The 20,523-nt window shown below is 43.5% G+C and overlaps 1 protein-coding gene across 6 annotated transcripts in view; it reads left to right on the forward strand.

Annotated features, from left to right (window-relative positions):
* The window catches only part of VWA5B1 (von Willebrand factor A domain containing 5B1), a 363,216-nt gene that overhangs the window by 210,470 nt on the left and 132,223 nt on the right, over window positions 1-20,523 (forward strand). For all 6 annotated transcript variants that reach the window (XM_068241760.1, XM_068241758.1, XM_068241754.1 and 3 more), the window contains one exon: window positions 12,618-12,779. In XM_068241760.1, coding sequence (XP_068097861.1) covers window positions 12,618-12,779 — 162 coding nt within the window. The remainder of the gene's footprint in view (window positions 1-12,617; window positions 12,780-20,523) is intronic.

The following is a 20,523-nucleotide window of genomic DNA, read 5'->3' on the forward strand; positions in this document are numbered from 1 at the left end:
CTTGTAGTGACATATAGTAGAATGCAGTAAAGAGGCCCTGTAGTGACATATAGTAGAATGCAGTAAAGAGGCCCTGTAGTGACATATAGTAGAATGTAGTAAATAGGCCCTGTAGTGACATATAGTAGAATGCAGTAAAGAGGCCCTGTAGTGACATGCAGTAGAATGCAGTAAAGAGGCTCTGTAGTGACATATAGTAGAATGTAGTAAAGAGGCCCTGTAGTGACATATAGTAGAATGCAGTAAAGAGGCCTTGTAGTGACATATAGTAGAATGCAGTAAAGAGGCCCTGTAGTGACATATAGTAGAATGCAGTAAAGAGGCCCTGTAGTGACATATAGTAGAATGCAGTAAAGAGGCCCTGTAGTGACATATAGTAGAATGCAGTAAAGAGGCCCTGTAGTGACATATAGTAGAATGTAGTAAAGAGGCCCTGTAGTGACATATAGTAGAATGCAGTAAAGAGGCCTTGTAGTGACATATAGTAGAATGCAGTAAAGAGGCCCTGTAGTGACATATAGTAGAATGCAGTAAAGAGGCCCTGTAGTGACATATAGTAGAATGCAGTAAAGAGGCCCTGTAGTGACATATAGTAGAATGTAGTAAATAGGCCCTGTAGTGACATATAGTAGAATGCAGTAAAGAGGCCCTGGTTCGATAGATAATTTCCGACATGTCCGATCTCCCGCAGATCGTTTCGCCGCTCAATTCCGCATTGAGCGCAATGGAAAAAGAAAAAGAAAAATGAGCGAAAGATAAGAGAATCGCCTGCGGAATCGATCGGTGAATCAATCGAGTGGGAGAATCAAGCGGCAAAATGGAGCCGTGTATGCCCAGCAATATGCCAGCAAACATACTAAGCTAATTGGCTTTTCCCATATCTTGCCCTAGTTTATTGTAGTGGTGTTAGACTCTTCCTATGGTAAGAACGTCACTTTGTGAGCTCCTCTGAGGACAGTCAATGACATGACTCTGTAATGTGCTGCAGAAGATGTCAGCGCTATATAAATACATAATAATAATATGGTTACATAGTTACATAGTTATTTGGGTTGAAAAAAGACATACGTCCATCGAGTTCAACCAGAGAACAAAGTACAACTCCAACCTGCTCCCTCACATATCCCTGTTGATCCAGAGGAAGGTAAAAACCCTTACAAGGCATGGTCCAATTTGCCCCAAAAGGGAAAAATTCCTTCCCAACTCCAGATGGCAATCAGATAAAATCCCTGGATCAACATCATTAGGCATTACCTAGTAATTGTGGCCATGGGTGTCTTTCAACGCAAGGAAAGCATCTAAGCCCCCATTAAAAGGAGGTATAGAGTTTGCCATAACGACGTCCTGTGGCAATGCATTCCACATCTTAATCACTCTTACTGTAAAGAACCCTTTCCTAAATAAATGGCTAAATCGTTTTTTCCTCCATGCGCAGATCATGTCCTCTAGTCCTTTGAGAAGGCCTAGAGACAAAAAGCTCATCCGCCAAGCTATTATATTTCCCTCTGATGTATTTATACATGTTAATTAGATCTCCTCTAAGGCGTCTTTTCTCTAGACTAAATAAACCCAGTTTATCTAACCTTTCTTGGTAAGCGAAACCTTCCATCCCACGTATCAGTTTTGTTGCTCGTCTCTGCACCTGCTCTAAAACTGCAATATCTTTTTTGTAATGTGGTGCCCAGAACTGAATTCCGTATTCCACATGTGGCCTTACTAGAGAGTTAAACAGGGGCAATATTATGCTAGCATCTCGAGTTTTTATTTCCCTTTTAATTCACCCCAAAATTTTGTTAGCTTTAGCTGCAGCGGCTTGGCATTGAGTACGTGTAACGCTTGGTGGTGTATTCTCCACAGTCAGCATGCAACGCATGAACTGGCGTGGAGGAGGTACACACACTAGCACCAGAAAACAGGTTATCCCTAGTATAGTGGAGGGGAGGACTGACTCCAATAGGAGATTGTGGCGCACAGAGCCAGTGCAGATCTGACAGCCACAAACAATGCTTTCGTTATAACGTCTCAGCGCAAAGTAGCGCTGAGCGCATAAACCAGAACTGAGGAGATCAGGACAGGTAGTCAGAATGAACGCTTGCTAGCTAGCGGCTACTTAGCGACAGCAAGCGTCCAAAACAAGACAGACTGGAATGACGCAGCCAATGCGTTGCGGCGATGGCGTGCCTCACAAAGACAGGACAGGATAGTCAGAAAATAGCAGGATTGAGATAGAAGAACGTAACACAGATAAATATACAATAAGTATGTTTTCCTAGCGTATTACAATTACAGCTATCAATGAAACTATTTGTAACGTCTGACTAACATATGTATATATCGGCAATGAACCGATATATGACATAAGCAGGAACGCTGACTAACACTGGAGCAAAACAGGGAACAGGGCTCAGAAGGATTCGCTATCTCTTCGCAGAGATGAACGCAATCCACCAACGGTAACAGGACAGGATTCAGAAGGATTCGTTATCTCTTCGCAGAGATGAACGCAATCCACAAACGGTACCAGGAACAGGATAACTAGCTCAGCACGGGTGCTCACGGTACGCGCAAACTACCAAAACGTGCTGGAAGGCTGACTAACTGCACACAGGATATAAACAGTTCGTGTACGTATACATCAGCGACACTGATGTATTAACGTAACACAAATACAAGGAAAATAATAAACGTGCTGGTATGCATATATATTGGCAATGAACCAATATATGATGCAAAGACCAGCAAAGTATCTTTATAACAAGAAACACGATCGGGGGCTAAAGCGACAGCAAGGCAGGCTTAAGCTGAAGCTATGAAAACCCAAGGAAACCCTGCAGGAAGCAGATCTTTATACTGAGGTCATCCAATGGGAGCAGACATGCAGATTCCCACACAGGTGAATGATAATCAGTCACAAGCTGACAGCAGGGAAAGACAGACAAAGCTATGCAACTTGCATGGAAATAGATCAGAACTGCCTGAGCTGCAGCACTAATACTTCCAGTAATAGCTGCTGCAGCAGCGATCATTACAGTACGATTATTTAACTAGTTGTCGATGAGTACTCCTAAGTCCTTCTCCAAGTTTGATGTCCCCAACTGTATCCCATTTATTTTGTATGGTGCTAGACCATTGGTACAACCAAAATGCATGACTTTACATTTGTCGACATTGAATTTCATCTGCCATTTATGTGCCCATATAGGCACATATGGTATGACATTCGACTAGGACTACGGTAGGGATTAGATTGTGAGCTCCTCTGAGGACAGTCGGTGACGTGACTATGTACTCTGTAATGTGCTGCAGAAGATGTCAGTGCTATATAAATACATAATAATATGGTAGGACATTAGATTATGACTATGGTAGTGATTAGATTGTGAGCTCCCCTGAGGACAGTCAGTGACATGACTACAGTATGTGCTCTGGAAAGTGCTGCAGAAGATGCCAGTGCTTTATAAATATGGTAGGGATTAAATTATGGGTGTTTTTTTTTTGTTTAAAGAGAAACTGATGAAAATAACATAATGAATAAAATGCGTATTTGTTATAATATTAATTTATAGATTATGCAGTCAGTGTTTGCCCATTGTAAAATCTTTCCTCTTCCTGATTTACACTTGGATTTATCACTGGTGATGACAACTTTAGCCCTGCCAGGTGATCTATACAGAATGTTTGTTACTGAGAGTTCTATGCACAGAGGGAGATATAGCTTACTTGGCAGTGGGAAAATAGCCGTCATTTATTTCCCACAATACAATGAGGTTCACAGACAGCAAACTGTCAGGACCATGGCCATGACATCACACTGTGGGAGGGGTTTCACCACAATGTCAGCCACACAGACCCTCCTGATAATCTATTAGAGAAAAGTAGACATTTCTGGTGGGAAAGGCTACTGATTGGGTTCCTCTTTAAGGCTAGTTACACACCGGGACGTTGCATTATAGTGGACGTTATGGTCGCATAACGTCCCCTAACGCAACGCCTGCCGGTGTTGGTAGAGGACGTTGAGTGAGCCGCGTTAACGGCTCTTTCCGCATTAGGGCAGTGAGAGTGGCGCTGATTGGCCGGCGGGACCATGTGATGCGGAGTGAAACACTCTGCATAACGTGGTACCGCCAGCCAATCAGCGGCCACCAGTGCAGTGCATATGGAGTAGCCATGTGCGCGGCTACGTAGCGGCCTCTCCCCGCCTCCTCTCCGCCCCAACACTGAGCATGTGCAAACAGTCTAACGCGGCTTAAGACGCTGGAACGCTATAGTATGCTGCACGTTCTTAAGAACGTGCAGTGTTACATGTAACGCAACGTGGCCAGTGTGAACAGCCCCATTGACTTTGTATTGCTGTGAGTTGGGGAGCGTTACAGGCTGCACTAACATGCGCCTGTAACGTTCCTGTGTGGAAGCAGCCTTAAGTGGATCTGAGATAAACTTTTACTCATTGCATAATTGTGTTCCTTTCATATAGTTTATAGGGCATTCCTCAAGCCAAATACTTTTCTTTGTTTTAATACTCTAATTCCCTATAAACTAAACAAGCCTCGCCCACAGCTTCTCCAAAGTTCCTTTGCACTCTAAGCCTTAGTAGCAAGGGCTTATGGGAGCTCAGTCTGGGCAGGAGGAGGAGGTCACTAGCCAGAGATTTCAGAGGCAGAGAGGAGGAGGGAAGAGGAGGGGGGAGTGAAGTTTTCACAGGCTAAGGGATGGAGATGCAGATCAGCTTGCCTGTGTGTAATGTGACAAAACAGAACATGGCTGCTCTCATTGTATCACAGGAATACATCATAAACTGTTGAAGCTGTTTGCAGCTAGATTTGCTGTATAAAGTTTAGACAAGATATATAGACAAGTTACTTGTTAAAGTTAGTTTTTCATCTCGGATCCGCACAGAATAAACAATGATGGGTGCCAGGCAGGTTTTTCTCTCAGATTTCGGGTCACTTCTGTTGCCCGTTCTTCTGCTTTGGTGTGCCGGCACATTAGGCCACATCTCTATGCATCTCTTTGTGAACACAGAGGAATATGAAAGTTGTCGGAGGGCGGAGGATTTAGCTGCTGGATGCAGTCGGGGACGCGGTGACAATCTCCCGGGCTCAGGGTCACTCAAATGGTACATAATGATCTGCCGCGCTGCTGCGGCCGGCAAATCTCTCCTCAAGTGGACACTTAATTGTGCTGAATAGCACCGGCTCTGCTGGGAGATTAACCACCGAACGCCTCCGTAGCGCAGGGAACATTGCCGCTTATAAATAGACAAAATAAATATGTTTTCCTGAACAAGGCACCGCCTCCCATAATCCCGCCTCTGCTGGAGTACTGGACGCTGATTACTTATCCTAAGCCCTATGCCAGAAAAAGGGTTTATTTGCATTGTGATAAATATAAATAGTATGAAAGGTGTTTTCTTTATTGCTGTCTGTTCCCCCATTACAGCCCTTTTCCACTAGCAATCGCTAGCGTTCGCGCTAAACGCTAGTGATTGCTGAATCGCAAGTGCAGGAAACTTCCCGGCGATTGCGTTCACGATTTTGCTATGCAATGCACTGCATAGCAAAATCGCGGCAAAGATCGCTCCGCGGTGCGATCGCTCCGCGGTGCGATCGCGTTTGAGTCAAAAACGAATCGCGGTAGTGGAAATTACCTACCGCGATTACTATGTTAAAAAGCAAACCGTAGAGATTTCAAAATCACTAGCAGTTTGCGATTTTGCGATTCAGCAACGCAATCGCCGCTAGTGGAAAGATTTGACTCCCTGCCTCTGGAATGGTTATAGGCTGTGCAGTTATCATACTGTCCAGGGCAGTTTTTAGGCATAGGCAAAACAGGCAGATGTCTGGGGTGACAGCTGTGCTTTATGGAACTCTTATTAAAGGATACCCGAGGTGACATGATGAGATAGACATGTGTATGTACAGTGCCTAGCACACATATAAATATGCTATGCTTTTTTTCTTTCTCTGCCTGAAAGAGTTAAATATCAGGTATGTAAGTGGCTGACTCAATCCTGACAGGAAGTGACTACAGTGTGACCCTCACTGATAAGAAATTCCAACTATAAAACACTTTCCTAGCAGAAAATGGCTTCTGAGAGCAGGAAAGCGATAAAAAGGGTCAATAGTTCATAGATTTTAGCTCTGGCATACGTCAATGAATGTGCCATTGAGCAAAAACAATAAAACAGTTAAAACTTAAAAAGTAGATTTAAACATAAAGTGAAACTGTGGAATATCTTAAAAAGTCATTTTTAGGAGAAGGGAGATTGATATGATTGTTAAAACAACTGCTAGTCCTATTAGGTAAGGGATACATTATTATTTTAAAAACGAATTGTGCACTAACAATTAGCATAACAAAGGAGGACTTGATAGCTTAACCACTTTACCCCCGCCTGTACGGATTTCTCCGTCCCTTTTTCCATCCTTTAACCCCCAGGGACGGAGAAATCCGTACTTTCCGCGTTCCCGCCGCTGTCCGCGCTCCCGCTCGTAAACACGCCGCCCGCCGCTAGTAAACACGCCGCCGCCCGCTCGCCCGGAGATCAATGAACGGGAAAATCCATTCCCGTTCGTTGATCTAAGCCCCGCAATGATCCGCTGCTCTCCAATGGGCAGCGCGATCATTGTAAAAAATAACAAATACTCACGGCCTCCTTATACTTCCTGCGAGCGGAAGGACGCTCGCAGGTCGCAATACACAAAAAGTTACTGTTGCCATCTTGTGGCCAAATAGTAAAACTACACCCTAAGCATTTTTCACATAGAAATAAATGAGGGTTACACAAAAAATTAACTCATTACCTCCCACACTACCCATTTTTTTTTTGTAATTAAAAAAAAAATACATAAATAGTTACCTTAGGGACTGAACTTTTTAAATATTTATGTCAAGAGGGTATAACACTGTTACTTTATAAACTATGGGCTTGTAATTAGGGATGGACGCAAAACTGAAAAAAATGCACCTTTATTTCCAAATAAAATATTGGCGCCAAACATTGTGATAGGGACATAATTTAAACGGTTTTATAACCGGGACAAAAGTGCAAATACATTTCATGGGTTTTAATTACAGTAGCATGCATTATTTAAAAACTATAATGGCCGAAAACTGAAAAATAATTATTTTTTTTTCCCACATTTTTCCTATTTTCCCATTAAAACACATTTAGAATAAAATAATTCTTGGCATAATGTCCCACCTAAAGAAAGCCTAATTGGTGGCGGAAAAAACAAGATATAGTTCATTTCATTGCGATAAGTAATGATAAAGTTATAGGCCGAATGAATGGAAGGAGCGCTGAAAGGTGAAAATTGCTCTGGTGCTCAGGGGGTAAAACCCCTCAGTGGTGAAGTGGTTAAAGGACACCTGAAGTGAGAGGGATATGGAGGCTGCCAAATGTATTTCCTTCTAACCAATACTAGTTGCCTGGCAGTCTTGATGATCTGTGTGGCTGCAGTAGTGTCTGAATCACACACCTGAAACACGCATGCAGCTAATCCAGTCAGACGTCAGTCAGAGACACCTGATCTGCATGCTTGTTTAAGGTTAATGGCTGAAGCCTTGTACATACGCTTGACTAAGGTCGGCTGAGGCGGCCAATAACAACCGCCTCAGCCGCTAATCAAGCGGGTTAGGCATACATATTGGCAAATGTTGCGGCAAGGTGGTCAGTTAGGGTTAGGCATTGGTAGAGGATGGCTGGTGTGCGAACAGGCACAAAAGACAAAAGTAGTACTGAAAAACACCAATAGTGTAGTAAGTTAGATAAATGGCTACTAGTATTGTATATAGAATAATACTCACAAATAATGGTTACCCCTAATGCTAGGTACACACCATACAAATTTGTGTTAAATAGATGGTTCGATAGATAATTTCCGACATGTCCGATCGTATTTACGATCGTTTTTCTGATCGATTTCTCATAAAAGTGAATGGAAATAGATAAATGCTAGGTACACACCATACAATTTTCGGTTAGATTTTATCTTAGATTTACCTGCCAGATAGCTTTTTTCCATGTTGTAGGTAAATCTAATGCTGGGAATACACGGTTCGTTTTTGCCTTCGTTTAAACCTTCGTTTCGATTGTGCCTTTTGTCCTTTTCGATCCCAAAATAATCGGTCATACGGTTAATATCACCACCCACGGTTTCGTTTTTTTTTTCGATTCTGATGGTTTCGTTTTTCCAATGATCGAAGGCTGCAAAGAAACGAAACGAAAATCCCTTTTTACAGGGACGGACTAGCATAAACGAATATATAATCGATCTGAACAGCCATCAAGCCTACCAATGGCTCGATTAGATGGATAAAGAGAGATAATATCAAACATGTTCGATCACTAGTCGTTCGTTTTTGGGGTCTATTAATCGAAACTATAATGAGATTATGACTATTTTCACATACGTTTTCAACACTCGATTCGTTTACCGAACGAATCGAAGGCTAAAACGAAGGCAAAAACGAACCGTGTATTCCCAGCATAACAGAAGAATCTAACAGAAAATTGTATGGTGTGTACCTAGCAAAAGAAAGATAAGAGGGTCGAATCGGAAATCGATCGGAAAATCTATTCGGAAATCGATCGGAAAATCTATTCGGAAATCGATCGGACGGAAAATAGACGGAAAAAATGCATCATGTGTACCCAACATTAGACAACCACTTATAAATTAATGTGGTTACAGGCGCTACTCCAAACTTATGTATAGTTTCACAATGAAGCAAGAAGACCATGGGTCGCCACACAGTGGGATGGGAACAACCTCCCTAAATGAATGGAATAAAGTCTGTGCAGGCGCTTAACATAGATAGTAGTTCACAGTCCCAGAATAGTCTGTATTCAAATAGGCAAAGACGATTCACACGTTCAAAAATAAATATCCACCAGGTACTCTCACCAGATCAGTTGGCTGACTCAATCACAAATCAGCAAAACCAGCATAACAATGTACTCCAACGGTCTTCCACTGCTCTTAGCATCTGTAGATTAAACACAATGTGCGGACATAGCGTGATACACGTGATATCACGCTATATCCACACATTGTGTTTAATCTACAGATGCTAAGAGCAGTGGAAGACCGTTGGAGTACATTGTTATGCTGGTTTTGCTGATTTGTGATTGAGTCAGCCAACTGATCTGGTGAGAGTACCTGGTGGATATTTATTTTTGAACGTGTGAATCGTCTTTGCCTATTTGAATACAGACTATTCTGGGACTGTGAACTACTATCTATGTTGAGCGCCTGCACAGACTTTATTCCATTAGACAACCACTGGTTAGACGGAAGCAGGAAAAAAGGGCGCATATGGCTAATGGACAAAAAGGGTGCCGCCATAGGCTGCAAGGCGAAATATCGGCGCCAAAGAAGAAATTAAGGCGCCCATCAAATAGCGGTTGCAGGGATCGTGATAACAAAACTTTTCGTTTACAGAATAACGTTTATGACAAATATCGATTACAAATTCGTTTTGACTTTCAGTTTAACTTATTTTATCGTTTTTAAATTTCGCTTTCAGGAGTTTAATAAGTACTTTTTCATTTTCACTTATTTTATTGTTTTTCAAATTCGTTTTCATAAGTATAATACTTAAATATCGTTTTCAAGCTAAATGTATTACAAATATATGGCTTTTGGTATTAGCCTTCTTTTCAGAATTATAGGGCCTGATTCACAAAGTGGTGATAACTCAGTTATCACGCCTAAAAGACTTTAGGCGTGATAAGCTTTGCACCACTGAGTTAGCACCGATTTGTGCTCTTTATCGCGCGCAAAGTCCCGCGCACAAAGTTTTGCGTGCGCAATCGCGCAACTCCGCGCGCAGCGCCCATAGGGTTTAATGGGTGCATCGGGCGCACTGCACCATGCAAAATTCACGCGCGTTTCTTCTTATCATGCCTAAACTGAGTTTAGGCGTGATAAAGGGCTTTTCACTGGCGTGCAAACACTTTGCACCGCTTTGTGAATCAGGCCCATAGTGCGTAAATTATAGTTTTCAGATTTGTTATGTTACTAACATATCGCTTTTATTATTACCGTTATTTTAAAATTTTTGAAATGCGTACGTGATTGTAAGGCTATTTATTCTATTACAAATATATCACTTTTTCTATTTATAATATTTTTAATGCGTATGTGATTGTTAGACAGCTGCGGAGATTAGACCTAGCCCCATCCAGGTAAAGAAGTCGCTCGCTGTAGATAGAAAAGTAGGGAAGACACCCCCCACCAAGGGTGGAACAAAATGAAGCAGGAGATACGTGAATAGAGGTGCTAACAAAGGATAAAATAAGCTAAAAACATATTAAAGGGGAACTGTAGTGAGAGGTATATGGAGGCTGCCATATTTATTTCCTTTTAAGCAATACCAGTTGCCTGGCTGTTCTGCTGATCCTCTGTCTCTAATAGTATTAGCCACAAACCCTGAACAGGAATGCAGATCTGACCAGATTAGCTGCATGCTTGTTTCTGGTGTGATTCACACTACTGCAGTCAAATTGCTCAGCAGGGCTGCCAGGCAACTGGTATTGCTTAGAGACTCTGAAGCGACTTTAAAAACAGCTTTTTACCTTATATTCTACACGGGCATGGTTGCCCCTGCTAAAACGCCGCTCTCCCGCGGCAGAATGAGGGGTCTTTACCCCCAAATCCCCCCCTGCAAAATCCACGACCAACTTGGTCGTAGATTTTGCTGCTCATGGAGGCAGAGCTTTTGGCTGTAGCTCTGCCTCCATGCGTGTCTATCAGCGGCGGATCTCCGCCTCTCTCCGCCCCTCTCAGTGAAGGAAGACTGAGAGGGGCGGGGAGAGGCGGAGATTCACGCTGAGAGGCAGGGCTGCGGCCATTAGCCCTGCCTCAACAGGGAGCGATCCCCGGACACCACGGAAGGGATTTGGGGGTAAAGACCCGTCGTTCTGCCGCGGTATAGCGGCGTTTTAGCAGCGGCAACCATGCCCCTGTTGAATATAAGGTAAAATGCTGTTTTTAATCTCGCTTCAGATCTTCTCTTTAAAAGGAAATCAATATGGCAGCCTCCCTTTACCTCTCACTACAGTTCTCCTTTAAAAAAAGGAGCTGGTGATGGACTTATTTCCCCAAAGAAGACTTGATTTAGACGGATACAGACAAAAATTTGCTTTCTTTGACTACACCACACTGCAACACGTTTCACCGGTGTCACCCGTTTCTCCAGGCAAATAGGGGAGCAACTGAAACAAGTAGTATAAAAGACAAGGACCTCGTGTGAGATCAGGATTAGGTTAAGTGTTAGTAAAATATCACTTAAAATTACCAATATTTTACTATCGATATTAGGCACTGACAATAGTGGAATATTAGTAATTTTACCCATAATCCACTAACGTCTTTCTCCGGCCGGGTCAGTGAATAATGGCGCACAGCGCCTATGCATAAAAATGGCGCCACATTAAAAAGAGACGCTTATTGCTATTTATCGTTAGTACTGCATAATAATGGCGCACAGGGAAAAAAGAAGAAAAACGGCACACAGTAACGTTATTTATCAATAGTGCCGTCCATTTGCCAAACAGCAGACGTTATTGCCCACAGTAACGTTATTTATCAATAGCGCCCTACATAAGCCAAACTGCAGACGTTATTTAAAGTGGACCCAAATTAAAAATACAAGAGTTCAGAAATAAAATCTATTTTCTAAATTATATTAATAAATAGCAGCCTTTTTTTTCAGCTGCATGATGACAAATATGAAATATTTTACATTTATTGGAAGAACCCCTCCCTTCCTTTCATATTGCCGGCACAGAATCCGGCAAACTGGTCAAGTAGGTGGTGTCCGGCAATGGAGGAATTGCTAATGGCTGCCCCCAGTATAATCCTAGTTATGAAAAGAGAAGGGTGAAAAGCATGCTCTGAAATGCTCATAGGCTTCAGGGAGTGTTTATTTATCTTTGCATGTGTCAGAGTGGTGCAACTAAATATTTTTAATTAAAAAAATGTTTGGTTTGGGTCCGCTTTAACTGCAAAACGGTGAATGGATTTAACGTAACACTGTCAAGGTTAGGGTTAGGCACCACCAGGGGAGATTTAGGGTTAGGCACCACCAGGGAAGTGGTTAGGGTAAGGCACCACCAGGCAGGTGATTAGGGTTAAGCACCACCAGGGGGGGTCTAGGTCTTAGGGTAGGGATAGGTACAGAGAGGATTCTGTGTGAGAGTAGGGTTAGGTATACATTTTATATCACCGCTTTTTACCACGATAAATAACGATACAGTGTTAACGCTTATTTTCAACAAAATAAACAGAGCTAAATAACGATAAGGCTTTAACGTTAAATAGCGATAAGTGACAAACAGATTAGCGGCAACACCGTGCGCCATTATTCGCAGGCGCCATTTTCATATGGATCCTTTTCCGGCACCCACATTATTGCGATGCCCTTTTTAAATGTAGGCATTTGGGATGCTGTTATGACTGAGTATGATTTGTATCACCATTGTTTGTATCCTGTCATTGTCTCTCTACATTGTTTTTGCCACTGTTATTGTTACTTGGCATGGAATATGCTGGTTTTATGTAAATCGATAATAATAATAATAATAATCGCCACTGTTTCTTCTCCCGCAGCGCTGTTCGTGTACCCGCTGAACGAGCACACGGTAGTGGTTGGCTTCGAGGCCGTCATTTGCCGGCGTATTGTGACTGTCCAGATTAAAGACAAAGCCAAAATGGATGAATCCTACTATGATTATTGCAGTATGTCCAGCGGCCGTCTGCCGGAGGGGAATGGTGAGTATGTCTGAGCGGAGTTATTGACAGAGATCTCCACAGAGCAGATTAAGGGGTTTCGCCACTGCCACGTCCGCGGCGTCCGCAGGGAGATTGTAGCTTAGGTTTATTGTATCGACTGATTGGACGAGAGTCCTCAACTGTTATGGCGCCAATTAATGGTACAACTTTTTAACTAAATGCGATCTTTCAATGCAATTTTAATGATCGAATTGTTTAGAAAATGCGCCGTTTATGAGGGCAATTGATAAGGAACAAGCCTTTGGTCGATTGCTTATTAGGATAATATCGATCCGAAAGTTAGATTTTATGATCGAATTTGAAGAAAGAATCGCTCAGTAAATGTGAACAATCGATAATTACCTTCCGATTATTTTCAATCGTAAAAATCGCATCGAAAGCACATTTAGTGAAAAAAAATTATACCGTTAATGGGCACCTTGAGGCCTCGTTCACATCTAAAATCAAGCGTTTTGAGATTTTGTGCGCATTTTTTTTTTAGTGCCTCCCGGCGCTTGCCTGCGTGCTGCGTTTTTGTAGAGCGATTTTTTTCATTCACTCCCTGACGCAAGTCAGGAAGTGAACTCTTTGACCCAGAAAGGAACAAAGGCAATGTATTTATTCTTAAAATCGCGAACGCAATCACCGCACAAAGCGATTTTGTGAGCATTTAGCTCTCTTCCTATAACTTGCATTAGACCAAAATCGCCCCAAAATGGTACAAGCGTTTTGTGCGCGATTTTGAAAATCGCCTGCGCTTGAAAAAAAGTCCTAAATGTGAATGAGCCCTAAAGGTGCCCACTACTGATACAATCCTGATTGTATGTATATATGTATGTAATGTGAGGGATAACCTAAAGAATCCATTCAAAGTATATTCACTAAGTTTACTCTTCCATTACATAGATTTGGTAAGATTTTCCAATCAAGATTGTATCATTAGTGGTCACCTTCAAGCGGAACTGTAGATATATTTTAAACACAATGGTTCACTTACCTGGGGCTTCTGCAAGCCCCCAGCAGCCATCCTGTCCCGCGCCGAGTCTCCATGAAGCCTCCCTTCTCCCGCCACTCCTCCTGCGCGGTTCTGGCCACGCGTATCCTTTCTTTGCGTTCCAGTCTGCAATAGCGCTATTCCAGCGGGGAAAGAGAAGAAAGGATACGCGTGGCATGGCTGCGCTGGCTTCAACTTACCACTCGAGGAACGGAGCGGTGGTGGGAGAACGGAGACTCGGGCAGAACCGGTGCAGGACAGGACGGCTGCTGGGGGCTTGCAGAAGCCCCAGGTAAGTGAAACAGTGTGTTTAAAATGTATCTACAGTTCCGCTTTAACTGCTTGCGCCGATGGCCGTGGCGGCAGCCCCAGGACCGCCTAACGCCGATCGGCGTAAAGTCCTGGGGCAGCAGTTTGCAGGAGATTGCGCGTAGGCTGCACGCGCATCTCCAGCTTGGTGGGCGGAGCTGAGGTCCGCCTTCAGTCTCCGAGAAACCGCATTATGCACGTACGCATTAAAAATATTATAAATAGAAACAAATATTTATTTTAAAAAAAATAAACACAGAGGGGGCAATCAGACCCCACCAGCAGAGAGCTCTGTTGGTGGGGGGGGGGAAGCACTTGTGTGCTGTGTTGTGCGGCCCTGCAGCTTGGCCTTAAAATTGCAGTGGCCAATTAAGTAGAAAATAGCCTGGTCATCAGGGGGTTTAACCAGGCATGGGTGCAAATTCGAATTCGGGTGAGTCCGGATAGTGCTGCCTGGATCTCACCCAGCAATGCTATGCGGGCTGGGCGGGGGGGGGGGGGGGTCAAGCTTACCTGTGTGACGTCTTCTTTGTCTGTCCCTCGGTGCCTCCCACGATGCATTACACTCGGCGCTCACATGACTACAAACACTAATTCCTTCTGGGTTGAAGGAAGAAGTGTTTGTAATCACGTGACGCGCGTGGGAACACATTGCGGGAGGCACCGAGGGACGGACAAAGAAGACGTCACACAGGTAAGCTTGACCCCCCACCCCGCACAGCATTACCAATTAAGTAGAAAATAGCCTGGTCACTAGGGGGGTTTAACCAGGCATGGGCTCAAATTTGGATTCGGGTGAGTCCGGATAGTGCTATCTGGATCTCACCCGAATCCGAATTTGAGCCCATGCCTGGGTTTAACACAATGGTCCTGAAGAGGTTGAGCTGCCCATACCCTGCAGACCGATTCAGGAATCGGCCTTGCGATGCTACTGATTACCCCTGCCCCTCCTCCTTGTTATAATTTAAGTAGGCCTCAGTTATTTGGACTGAGTTAGTCAAAAAGGCTTGGGGTGCAGACTTGCCCTTCAAGGGGATTTTCTCTTAGAGAGAAAATCTACAGTTCTGTCAGCAGAACTAGGACATACCAAGAAGCTGTTCTATGGACAAGGCCACAGGTCTCACTGACCTCAACATGTACACCACAAGAACAGTAAACATAGGCCATATTTACAAAATACCAAATTCTTGTATGTAAGGGAAAAGTGACATTAAATATTAATCAAGTAGGTGGGTATCATGACACCACGAGGGGTCTAAGCCAATAGTCCGGGTCTGGGGGGATGGCTAAGATGATGTCACATTTAACTCTTTCCTAGTCGGTATTAAAGAGCCGGGTGGGCTGATGGAGCTCACTCTGCTTCCTGCTTTCCTGCTATCTAGATGCTGACTGGAACCTCTAAGTATTTCCATTCTATGTGTAATCTGATATGATGTATGCTGTACATAGGTAGTCTAGAAGATGTAACGTAGTCTAAAAAGAAGGTAACTGACTAACATTCAGGAGGAAGGTTAGTTAAGAGCTGTAACGCCAAGAACTTAAACAGAAGAAGTTGCTTTGCTAGGATATGATGAACTGTATCTATCTGTATTTCTGTTTCCTGAATAAATAACTTGTACATTGAAGAAGCCTGAGAACGGTCTATCTCCAATAATGCTTGCTGTGTTGAGAGTCAAGGTATCTCACAGTCTGTGAGGCGCAACTATAAGAAGTTGCTGGTGTCGAAACAGTTAAGGTGATTTATAACAGTTTATAACACTCCTAAATATAAATGTTTAACCCCCTCCCCGGCGCCCGTGCTTTGTAAATCCCACCTGTATGTTCCCGCGACTCTTGGTCACCCCCCCCCCCCCCTTCTCTCACGATTGATGCTGTCACACAGAGTTACCATGTGGTGATACGTAACCTCACACACACATACCTGGTGGCACACAGAGTGGCAGCAGAGGAGACCACGAGTCGCGGCAGCTTTAAATTGGACCAATCAATTTAAAGAGGAACTGTCGCGAAAATCTTAAAATTTAAATCACATACAGATAAGAAGTACATTTCTCCCAGAGTAAAATGAGTCATCAATTACTTTTCTCCTATGTTGCTGTCACTCACAGTAAGTAGTAGAAATCTGACATTACTTCTTATTTGTATGTGTTTTAAATTTTAAGATTTTTCTTCCTCTTTAAACCTGGGTGGGACTTAAAGAGAAACTCCAACCTAGAATTGAACTTTATCCCAATCAGTAGCTGATACCCCCTTTTACATGAGAAATATAATGCTTTTCACAAACAGACCATCAGGGGGCGCTGTATGACTGATTTTGTGCTGAAACCCCTCCCACAAGAAGCTCTGGGACCGCGGTACTTTTGGCAGTTTGTTACAATGTAACAAGGTTCACAGACAGGAAATAGCTGTTTACAGCTGTCTCTAACAGCCAAAACAGCTAGGAGCAGCTACATAACCTGCCCACAGTAACAATGTCACCATGTAATACATGTCAGAATGTAAATTGGGGAGAGGAAAGATTTTACAATGAGCAAACACTGACTAAATCATTTATACATAATTATGGTAAAAATGAAGCACTTTTTTTACTACATTATTTTCACTGGAGTTCCTCTTTAAACTCAGAAGTATTTGCATATCATTGATCATCCCTACTTGAAAGGTGAGATTTTACACCACACAGGAACATTGGTTAATGTATGGCCACCTTTAGGGCTTGTTCACACTAGGGACGTTTTTGCCCTTTTTTCAAGCGCAGGCGATTTTCAAAATCGCCCTAAAAAAGGCCCCTCAAGCACAGGCGATTTTTAAAATCGCCCCAAAAACTTGTGCAATGATTCCCTATGAGAGTGTTCACAGCTGAGCGGTTCGTTTGCGATCCGCTCACCAAAGAGCTGCATGAACCATTTTAGAGGCGATTTTGCTATAATGGAAGGTATAGGAAAAACGCTCACAAAATCGATTTGTGCAGCGATTGCATGAGCGTTTTTAAGAATAAATACATTGTATTTATTATTTTCCGGTTCAAAGAGTTCACTTCCTGACTTGCGTCAGGGAATGAATTACAAAACCGCTCTGGAAAAGTGCTTAGAAAAGCGCTTTTTTCAGAAACACATCGCACAGTGCTGCGCCGGGAGGGGGGGGGGGGGGGAAAGAGCACAAAAACGCAAAGCATTTGCGATTTTAGGTGTGAATGAGGCCTGACTGTAGAACTATGACTACAGCAGTTTGTTCAAGGAACTGTAGAAGTTGTTCGGTGGTTCTTGTAGGGACCAAGAGCACCTAAACGAGAAGTAGAGAGAGACCAGGAGCCTGATGGTGCAGGATCGTTAGGTATAGGGGGACGAAAGTCTATATGATTATATCCTCGAGTTACAAAGGTGGGCTGCAGTTCCTGCAACCACCGTATAAGCCTGGCGGAAATTCACCGTCCCTGCTCCGTGCTCCGGGTCATGCTGGATACTGGATGTAGTTCAATACACTTTTCAGAAAACTGTAAAGATATTCATTTATTTATTGTATTTATAAAGCGCCAACATATTACGCAGCGCTGGACATTAGTTTAGGTTACAGACAATATTTAGGGGTGACATACAGCAATATGACAATACAGGAATACAAGAAAACCAGATCACACAGCACAGTATGAGTACAAGGTAATGCTTAGTCAGTCACTGGATGGAGCATGGAGATTAGGCAAGTCGAATTCACTCAGATCCATAGCATAGGAGACATAAGGAGGAGGACCCTGCCTGAAGGCTTACACTCTAGAGGGAGAGGAGGGGACACAAAAGGTAGGGGACTAGAGTTCAGCTGCGGGTTTAGAGCACTAGTGAGTGGTGGTGGTGGGGGAGGAAGGGGGGGGGGGGGGTAGGCCAGAGTAAAAAGGTGAGTTTTAGATGTTGAAGGAGGGGGAAACCCTAATGGGGGAAGTAGGAAGTTCCATAGTGTTGGAGCACCTCTTGAGAAGTCTGGGAGGTGTGCATGGGATTTGGTGATGCGGGGTGCAGTCAGGCAAAGTTCATATTACTTCTAAAGGAGGTCTGACTGATAGAAAGGTGCAGTGAAGGCACCGAAAATATATGGGTGTTAAAACATAACCGCCTACACTCTACTCCTTGTGCTGCTAAGGCATTTTTTTGTATTGACCTGAGGAAGCGGGCCATGACCCGCGAAACGGGTTGTCAGTTTTTTTTAATAAATATCTTCCAGTTGAACTGGTGTCTGTATCTTCTGGAGAGGTAAACGATTACCTCTCTTTTAAACATTATGTTTTGAAGTTTTAACACCGATGTATTTTGGGCGTCTCCACCCAACCCTTCTATCATACAAGAAACAGACAAGATAATTATTAGTGGTGATTGGAACGCCACATAGATGATGTTCTTCCAAAATTCCGTGAAGAATGGGACTCTTGGATCTACTGCTGGACCAGTCCAGGAGATTTACATTACACCGCTCAGACCTGGCGTATGAGCTCCATTGCTTTGCTACTTTTTCAGTAGAGTCAGAAGTTTGTTATGGTACGTGGGGGTGTTGTGAGCCCGACATAATGATATGCTGGTATCATTTTCATTTAATTATGAGGTTTGCGTGCGATTTATATAAAGCACAAAGGTTTGGGTTTGACACGCGGTAATTATCCGGATTATATTCTTTTAACGAACAGTTAGGAGCTGCAAGGACATTTGATGGAATAATCACAATGTTGGACGCATGTTTATCATAATTCTTGTATAATTGGTCCATGACGCATGTTGATATGAAATTGTAAATGGAAATAGATAATAATCTTTATCACATATAGATAGCGTTGAGTCACAGCTTCACTTTGCAGAGATAGGACAGAGTGAAATATGCTTTTGCTGGGGTTCCATTTGTGCAGCGGCGGAGTGTTGAGGGTAAGTGTTTGTGGGCATTAGCAGTGTGGCAGTACGGGGGTGCCGGTGGGTGTCAGGGGCGAAGCGGGTGCTTTTTGGTGCACGATGCTGGCTGTTGAGTGCTGCTATAGCACTAGCGCGATAGTGCCCACCCACTCACAGGTAATTTGGAGTTCCATCAGCATACAAATACTTATGCATCGGAGGTGGTTTGATGGTGTCAGGGGAAGTGGTGGTTCTTTTCGTCGGTCCGGGTGGGGAGGGAGCGGATGCTGGCGGCAGTCATAGGGGTCAGGGATGGGGACATGCCAAGGTTTTAACATGTATGTTGGCTCCAGATCCTCCTCAGTGGATTGACTTGGTGGAGCGCTGACTAAGGGCATTGTTCCCCACCTCACCTCGCTCTCTCTGCAGCGCTCCTTGTGTGCCATTTCATCAGCCCTCCCCACCACCATACAGCCTCAGTCCCACACTGCTGCCCGAGAGATCAAGTCCCGATCCCTGCCAGCCGACATGTCTCATAAAAAAAGAAGAGAACACCAAGATCCCAATATAGTGTAGTATGTACTGGTAATGTATAAATGAAAGAGTGATAATATTAATTTAATACTCACAAACCAGGGTTACCAAGTAGGCAACCACTGTCAAAGCAGGTGGGGAGATTGTCCTGACCCCACTCAGGATGAAAAAGTCGCTCTCTGTAGTAGAAGGAAGGGTACAACCCTCCACCAAGGGTGGACTTGATGTAGATAATAGGATAACAGAGGCGCCAACAGGGTAAAAAACACTAAAAGAACTTAAAAACCCATCTTGGTAATAGAGGAGGCAGTGGTGGACTTACCTCCTCCAAGCAGAACACACGATGTGGATTTTCAGTCAAAACTATTTTATTGGATACTCCAAATAAAGTGCAACGCGTTTCGTGGGATACAAACCCGCTTCATCAGGCAATAACAGATAGGAGTAAACAGCATCTGCCAGTATCATCAACACTGAGCGCCTCACGTATGTTCTGCTTGGAGGAGATAAGTCCACCACTGCCTCCTCTATTACCAAGATGGGTTTTTAAGTTCTTTTAACGTTTTTTTATCCTGTTGGCGCCTCTGTCCTATTATCAACATGTCTCATAAGTGTGTGCGAGGCTAAGATGTACTGTTTTGCTTCCACAACACATGTTCAATTTTGCTTCCTTGAGACGTGTTGAATTATTTTTCCTTTAAAGTGGACCTGAACTCTTGCACAGGACAGAAGGAAAACAAAGAGCAATGCACCCTGTGTGCATTTAGAGAGTTTAGCCTGTCTAATCCCCCCTCATCTGTGACTAAGCACAACTGTAATTTGATTCCTTCGCTGTGTCAGCTGACTGCCTCGGCAGAGCAGCTAATTTGTAAATGCATGATGTGAACCCTATGTCTTCTTCCATGAAAGCAGGAAGTAGACACTCTGCAGATTTATTGCAGGATTTGCATCAGCTGTAACAAAAGAAATGTATTTCTGTAAAGGTTATTGTGCTGTTGCTTATATTTTAGAGCAGAGAGGAAGGTCTGCGTTCAGGTCCGCT

This window comes from Hyperolius riggenbachi, chromosome 6 (assembly GCF_040937935.1).
Source record: "Hyperolius riggenbachi isolate aHypRig1 chromosome 6, aHypRig1.pri, whole genome shotgun sequence".
NCBI lineage: Eukaryota > Metazoa > Chordata > Amphibia > Anura > Hyperoliidae > Hyperolius > Hyperolius riggenbachi.